The sequence below is a fragment of the Mastacembelus armatus genome, chromosome 20 (genome assembly GCF_900324485.2).
Source record: "Mastacembelus armatus chromosome 20, fMasArm1.2, whole genome shotgun sequence".
NCBI lineage: Eukaryota > Metazoa > Chordata > Actinopteri > Synbranchiformes > Mastacembelidae > Mastacembelus > Mastacembelus armatus.
In genome coordinates, this window is record NC_046652.1 from 5,698,171 (window position 1) to 5,706,106 (window position 7,936).

The 7,936-nt window shown below is 42.9% G+C and overlaps 1 protein-coding gene across 2 annotated transcripts; it reads left to right on the forward strand.

The window, feature by feature from the left end:
• Positions 1 to 477: 477 nt before the first annotated feature.
• On the forward strand, positions 478 to 7,397 carry arxa (aristaless related homeobox a). Of its 2 annotated transcripts, none has more exons than XM_026291719.1 (5): positions 478 to 837; positions 1,076 to 1,616; positions 2,682 to 2,727; positions 4,381 to 4,712; positions 5,516 to 7,397. In XM_026291719.1, the coding sequence occupies exons 1-5, from the start codon at positions 648 to 650 to the stop codon at positions 5,772 to 5,774; spliced, it is 1,368 nt and encodes a 455-aa protein (XP_026147504.1). In that variant the 5' UTR covers positions 478 to 647; the 3' UTR covers positions 5,775 to 7,397. The 2 variants fall into 2 exon arrangements, with proteins under 2 accessions (XP_026147504.1, XP_026147505.1); XM_026291720.1 differs by having other exon boundaries at positions 5,653 to 7,397.
• The last annotated feature ends 539 nt before the right edge of the window (positions 7,398 to 7,936 follow it).

The following is a 7,936-nucleotide window of genomic DNA, read 5'->3' on the forward strand; positions in this document are numbered from 1 at the left end:
AACACACACACACACACACACACACACATAGTTGGCAGTTTATTCTGTGCTGCAAGATAAAACTAATGTGTCTAATCCAACAATTAATGAAGGAGGACTACATGAAGCTGGTGTTTTGAGACGTTTCAGGTGTGGATGAAGGATAATTTTGGAAGCTGTAGTTATAGATGTTCTTAAATTGGACTGCATGATAAAAAAAGTAATACAACAGCAGCAAACTACATCATCCAATCCAAAACGATCCTATAGTTAATCCAACAGTCCACAGAACATTATCCCCGTGGAGAAGGGACGGCCTAACCTATTACAGAACTACATGCAAGAAAACCCGCTTCCCTTTTGCAACTTTGTCTTTACAGTTCGTTCCGCGGAGACTCCATGTCGGGTTTTGTCGACTTTCCCTCAAACTGACTTTGATCGTAAAATATATAAAGCAGCACCGCGCTGACTCTCTCCCTACATACACACATACGGGCCAATCAGACGCGCAGTAACAGCCCACACGTATGCCGAGCGAGTGCGCGTAGCGGAGAACCGCCTGGCACACCGGAGCGTAGAGCGAGGCAGCCAAAGAGAGTAAGAGAGGGAGAGAGTGGGAGACTGACAGGCGTTAAGACTAACGAAACTAGGCACACCGAAGCATCGACATGAGCAATCAGTTTGAGGAAGATATCCACGACCGTGGAGAGAGGAAGAGCAGTAAATCCCCGACGCTGCTGTCCTCTTATTGCATAGACAGTATTCTGGGCCGCCGGAGCCCCTGTAAGGTCAGACTGATAGGGGCGCAAAGTTTGACAGTTCTGCCGGCCAGAGGGGAGCTGGACGAGGCTGCTGACGGTAAGTTACTGGGAACTGCAAATAAAAGCATCGTCCATAGGCCTGTGGGAGATTTGCTGCAAATGCACATGTCACAAATCAGCTTGTTTTGCGCACATGCCAGTGCGCAAAGAGTTTTGTTGGGTGGCAAGAAAGCATTGCTTTACGAGAAATCAAACTGGCGCTTTTCTAATAGTTCGATAAAAAAATATTTCCACGATGAAATACTTGTTCTGAAATCTGAACAAATTGTTTATAGGTCCAGAAAAATATGCTGACATGCACCTGCCACCCAAGCTCCGCCGGCTGTACGGCCCCGGGGGAAAGTATCTCCACGACCAAACAGAAAAGCTCGACAGAGAGCGGCTCCTCATGGAACAAGCCAGCGAAAGCCTCAAAATCAGCCAGGCGCCGCAGGTGAGCATCAGCCGCAGCAAGTCTTACCGGGAGAACGCATCGCTGAGCCGGGGCGAGGGCGACCAGAGCCCCGGGGAGCGTTCGGAAGATGGCAGCCTGGGCCTGGTGGAGCTCGGTCCCCTGAAGTTCGAGGAGGAGGGAAAGGAGCAAGAGAGCTGCGGAGACGCGACCGCGCTGTCCCCGAAGGACGAAGAGAGCTTGAACGCCGGAGATGGAGACGTGAGAGATGGGGAAGACAGCGTCTGTCTGTCGGCCGGCAGTGACTCGGAGGAAGGGATGCTGAAACGGAAGCAAAGAAGATACAGGACTACGTTTACCAGTTACCAGCTGGAGGAGTTGGAGAGGGCTTTCCAGAAGACACACTATCCGGACGTCTTCACCAGGTAGGAAAAATTAAACCAGCAAAAATTAACATTAAAAAAAGTTGCCCTGAAATTATTTTATATAATTATTATAAATTATTATATAAAAAAGTTATGCATTATAGGTTTTCTGTGGTACTTAGAGCCACCTTTACAAATTTAAATTGTTCAAATTCTTTTATGCCTGAAATTTAATTCAAATGGTCAATAATAATTACATTAGTCTACAATCACAGAGTATTAATATCACTGTGATTATTCCACATGTCTGTGTTTAAAAAGCAAACACAACACGCTGTGCATGTTTTCCTTCAGTGCATGAAGGCCATAAATAAATGGACTGGTTTTTAAATGAACATCTTCCTATACAGCCTCTAACATTTTCCTGGAGCAGACAAAAACACTAAGGGCCTAAGAGCAAACCACACGGCAGGTGTACTGAACAAACGCACACACACACAGTCAACTCTTCAGTGGTAATTTCCAAAGCGTTGTGCACTAGATCTGCAAGTCACAACTACATGTTATGAATTTTATGTAGCGAGCCTAAAAAAAAAAAATAAAGATTAAATATGACACTTTTTCTCTGCTAAATTAACATTAACATGACACATCCGAGTCTTCTGCTTGGAAATAAAAGCTTATTGGATAGCAGCCTATACAGGCTTGTAATCGCTTTACTTAAGGCGACTTGTAGGTCTAATTTGCACTGCAAGCCTATCTGGCAGCTGAAAAAAAGCGTCAATTGCTTTGTGGCAGGCTAGTTTAGATGTCATTATTTGGAACCATTATGTTGTTACAGTGACAGGCCTGGGCTAAGGAAAATCTAACAATCACTAGGCCTATTTCTACCCATCCGTGACAGGGAAAATAGAATATGGCTATGGCGTCTTTCTGCAGAGGAGAGGAAAAAAACATCAAGCCTATTTTGGTCGTCTATTGTTGACAGTGAACAACAGGAGGGGACAAAACAGCAATTCCACGTTGCTTCCAAACGGTGGCCTGTAACCTTGAATTTTTTTTTTTTCCTTTCTCTCCGTCTGCCTATTCCACTTCCTCTCGCTTCACTTTTTTTATTCTTTTCAGAGAAGAGCTCGCAATGCGCCTGGATCTCACCGAGGCTCGCGTTCAAGTAAGTGGCTCTCTGTTTATCCTTATCTGAAAAGATGAGCCTGAGAGTTGTAAATCAAAGAAGGAAAAAAGCAGCATCGTCTAATGTTTTATGTCCTGTATAAAATGTCTGGTACACAGTGTTGGATAATAACCGCTGATATGCGTCACTGATTGAGGATCAACGATTAGGGGCCAATTTGAGGCAGTAATTTATTACTGTAAAATGTGTTAAATGGCCCCAGTCGCTGCACGGGGAAGGTCTTTGCTGTTATTGAATGTTATTACACGCGAATGGGAGACGTTTTAGTGGCAATTAAGCCGACGCTGGCGATTCATAAAAAGCTCACTTAGTACAGAAGCAAACACTGTCTATATTCCTGGGATGAGATGGTGTTTGAATTCCCATCAGAGAGGGGGGCGATGCCGAGATATGTGTGTGTGAGTAAAAAGATGTGTGTGAGAATAAGAGAGAGGGGAGGGAGGGGGGAGCAGAGCGGGAGAAAGAGGGGAGGGATAATGCTATTTGATTTCCCATTATGTGATTGCAATAGACCTGCATTGATCCGATGCTTTGCACTTGGGAGCGAATGAGAGACCATTAAAGGTGTTTGCTCCCCGCTCCCCTCCCAGTCCCTCTCTCCTCTCTCCTCTCTCCATCCCTCCGTCTCCTCCTCGCCTCGCACTGAAAGCGTGGCTTGCATGTCGAAAGCCCGGGCTCATAACCAGAGAGACAGTTCAAACACGGTGGAAGCTCCGGGAGGTTATGGCCGACGGTAGAACAACAGATGTCTCTTTAGGGGCCGTAGGTGAACAAATCACTTAACGGGCGCCATCAGGAGGTGATAAAAACTCATAAATTCCCGAGGGGCTGAGTAATGCTAAACAGCCCTCTGGGAATAATGTGGGAGTGTGTGTGTGTGTGTGTGTGTGTGTGTGCGCAGTCCCTGTCGCTCAAGCTGGCTTGCTCAATCACTTTCCGCATGTTGACATTTTGCTCATTGTGAGAGCCCCGTGCTTGTGCAGTGCAAACTGGGAAACAGTGGATGCGTGGGAAAGCTAAATAGTCTCTTGGATGGAAGTCACTTGCATCCCTTAAGAATTTAATTTAAAGCGCATTAATTGTTATTGGAGCCAGTTCAGCGGTAATTTTCTGGACCTTTTGTTAACACCGCTCTTAATTATCTCTCCCCACCCTGAAGCCCGTCTGCAGGCACGGGGGGTTTAATTAGACAGAAAGTAGATTTAAGGGACCGTGAGCGCCAGAGTTTACCTTGCATGTAATTAGCGTTGATTTTCCGCCTATTGGCCACCACCTGAACTAGATAACCATTAGTACACATTCTAGTCATGTTAATTATAATGAAACATTGTTGTAATAGAAGCAGGACGAGGAGTTATGCTTTTTTATTCTGTTATATTATTAATATAAAATGCATTACTAAACACATATTTACCTTTGAGCATCTTTCTTTTGCCTCTGTCTGTATAGGAGAAACTACCTCTAATATATATTTCCCCTTTTCTTTTTCTGTCTGAACATTCATTGGACCCTCTTTTATGGCTTTAATCTGTAAAGCAAAGAATTATGCTTTACCCCCTATGCCATAATGTTACTGAAAAGTAAAAAACCTACTCATAAACCTGCTGCTTCATCATCACTCTCTCCCCTCAGGTTTGGTTTCAGAACCGCAGGGCCAAGTGGAGGAAGCGTGAGAAGGCTGGGGTGCAGGCCCATCCTTCAGGTCTCCCATTTCCAGGGCCCCTGGCAGCAGGTCACCCTCTCAGCCACTACCTGGAGGGTGGACCCTTCCCTCCTCACCCCCACCCAGCCCTGGAGTCTGCCTGGACGGCCGCTGCAGCGGCGGCCGCTGCCTTCCCAGGCCTGGCCCCACCGCCCCACAATGGCTCTGCCCCACCCTTAGCCACCCCAGTCGGCTTGGGCACTTTTCTGGGCACAGCTGCCATGTTTCGGCACCCTGCATTCATTGGACCCACTTTTGGCAGGTAAGATGTATTCATGGCACAGACATGATATTTTTCTTTACACTTATGAGAAACCACCAATCTCTGTACCTGTAGGACTTCTCATTTATTAAATTAAATTAAAATTAGAATAACTGCTGCAACAATTGAATTTGCCCTTGGGGATTAATAAAGTACTTCTTCTTCTTTATCCCTGTATTTGCAGTAAATTACTACAATTTTGTAGTCAAGCACATGTACAGAAAAATGCACAGCAGCAACTCTGCTAAACTAAACTCCCAAAGCATCATGCAACTCTAATGAATGAATGCTGCAGTAATCCTCAATCACACTGCTTTACTGTTTATCTCAGTGTCTGATTATAAATATGTAATACTGTTAACCATTCACAGTGGTGTGTAATCATTCTGTCAAATGTCTTAATAAATTAACCAAATGTATGATCCTGCAAGACAAGCTGTGAGGAGTGACACTGCAGACTGCATATGCCATAATTAGCTTCTCATTTGCTTTCGTCTTCTCTATTATACAGTGTTATTAACCTTCTACTCTACATCTTATCTTTTATATCGGGGAAGTTAGCATGCAACAAAGTGCATAAATCTAGTTAAAAAGATTTTTTTTTAAAAATTACCAACAAACTAGGGAAACTCGGGAAATAAAATGAATCTCAGGGACAGGGAAAATCCTAATTAGCAGGCAATGATTTTTTTCCTCGTGTAGTGCTATCACATAGACAGCGTTTTGCAATGAATAATTTAAACTCTAATATTGGCAAAGATGTTTAGCATCCACACATGTAGATTAAGTTTGTTTTTTTTCAGGCTTTTCTCCAGTATGGGCCCATTGTCCAGTGCTGCAGCTCTCCTCCGTCAACCCACTCCTCCTGTGGAGAACCCCTCCCATGCAGGCCCTGTCCTTCCTGACCCAACCTCTTCTTCCTCCTCCTCCTCTTCCTCAGCCGCAGCAGACCGCAGGGCCTCCAGTATCGCTGCACTGCGCCTTAAGGCTAAGGAACACTCGGCTCAGATCACCCAGCTTAACATCCTGCCTACCGGAGCCACAGGGAAGGAGTTGTGCTGACACTCAACACCAGCTCTAGGCCTCCCTGTCCTGGGCTTATGTCCCATTCCATGACATCCTCCCTTCACCCCCCACCCCACCACTCCAGAAACCCATTCATACATCTGGAGTTTGATTTCCTGTTGTCCCTGTTCAACCATCCCTGTTACCTCATGTTTCCCCGACAAAATAGCACGACCAAATTCAAAAGAGCACTAGCTACAAAAAGTGTATGTGTGTTTGTGTGTCAAGTACTTACAGCTATTGTAACATTGTTTTATACTTCATAAACACACCTTTCTGAATAACAACCTGGTAATTTCAGTTTTTTCCCAAATTTTCATTTGAAGAACAATTACAATATTTTGAATTTTACAAAATTTCTAATAATTTTTATAATTTCATATTATTATAATTTCCAATAAATATTTCTTGATACTTAGTTATTTAATCATCACACATACGCAAACACACACACACACACACACACACATCCACGCATGCACACACACACAGCCTTTCTATATGGAGTATGTTTAAGTAGGCTATCTCTATTACATGCAATTATATACTTCTTCCAGAGAAAATTTCACATTGTGCTTTTAATTTAGTTACTTCAGAAACTAAGATTTTATATACAACCTGATGATTTTATAAATTATGAATGATTTTTATAACTCGAACAAGACAACAGTATAGAAAATTATACCTAATGCTACTTACACATGAATGCATTAGAAATAATAATTCAACAATATAGTCTATAGTAAAATATAACACTCACAGGGGGCATTGTTTCACAGTGAATACTTAAGCTAAAATGCATTTTGTCGGTAATATGTCTGTACTGTCCCTTATTCACCAACCTAAAAAAATAACTTTTACTTATAATGTAGTATTTTGTTGTGTTTGGTTATTTTTAATTTAATAAATGATTTGTCATCACACACGCACACGCACGCACGCACACACACACACACACACACGAAGAACCGCTGGGGAAGCCTAAAATTAGAAAGGTTTCTTGTGCTGTTTCAAATGTGGACAACACGAGTGCTCGATATTAACACTGCCTAATCTGTATGCAGCGACGTGGGCTCAGTCTGCGTCTAGACTATATTAAAGGCGAGTTGGAGAAGGTGCCCCCCCCACCCCCAGACACAACCAAAGGAAAACTCTCCATAGACCTTCCATAGCCTTCTCGACAAGCCTGTCCAAATACCTGACTGTGTGAAAGAAAATTGTATATATTGTGTAAAAAAAGAAGTACAACAACAACAACAAAAAAGATGATTTTCAAAACAAGGTCGTGTATATTTCAGGAAACCGTGTTTTGATAATTTGCACTTCGTGTAGTGTTTAATGAACGTCGCCCTGTGTAGAATTTGACCTGTGTTTATTAATTAATAGGTTTTTAGATTATTTATGTCAAAACTTTCCCCAATGAAATGCGTGGAGAACAGTTTGTTTCCTATTAGTGACTGTAAGTTTCCTGGTTTAATATTGATCATTTGAATAACTTGCGTTGGTCAAATGAGTTATCTTCTATTATTTTAAAATCCTGCCCATAGGCCTAAACCAGGAAAAATAAACAATGTGAAATAGAATATTACAGAAATATGAATAAAAAGTGTTATGAAGAAATTGTGTTTTCTGTCGTACATCGAAAAATACAAATACTTAAGTAAAACTCATTTTTTTGTGAAGATTTGAAATTATTACAAATAATTTGGATATTACAGACATATAGAACAGCCTTATCCAACCTCACGGACAGGTTGTCTGGTGTCCAGACTGCGGCCAGTCCAGCTGAGAAGTGTGAAAACTGCAGAGCGCAGAGATGGAGGCGCAATGTTTTACTTTAATTTGACAACACGTAGGTGTATAACTGAATGCGCTGCGTGCGTCTATCCTCTTCAACGTAGTTGACAAAATACTGACCATATATTCATGAGCCTAATCCCCAACGTGTGAACGCGCGACAAAGGCGAGGGGTTTTCAATTAGATTGGCCAATTTATCGGGAGGGGGGGTTGGGGGGGGCGTCACAAAACGTCTTTTAAAACCCTTTAAAGGCGCTAAATTGGGCTTAACATCTGTAATGCCATGTCGATGGAAGCGAGTCCCTTTTGTCATTAATGAAGTAACAAACCACTTCATCAAGCGGCTTTCACACACACACAC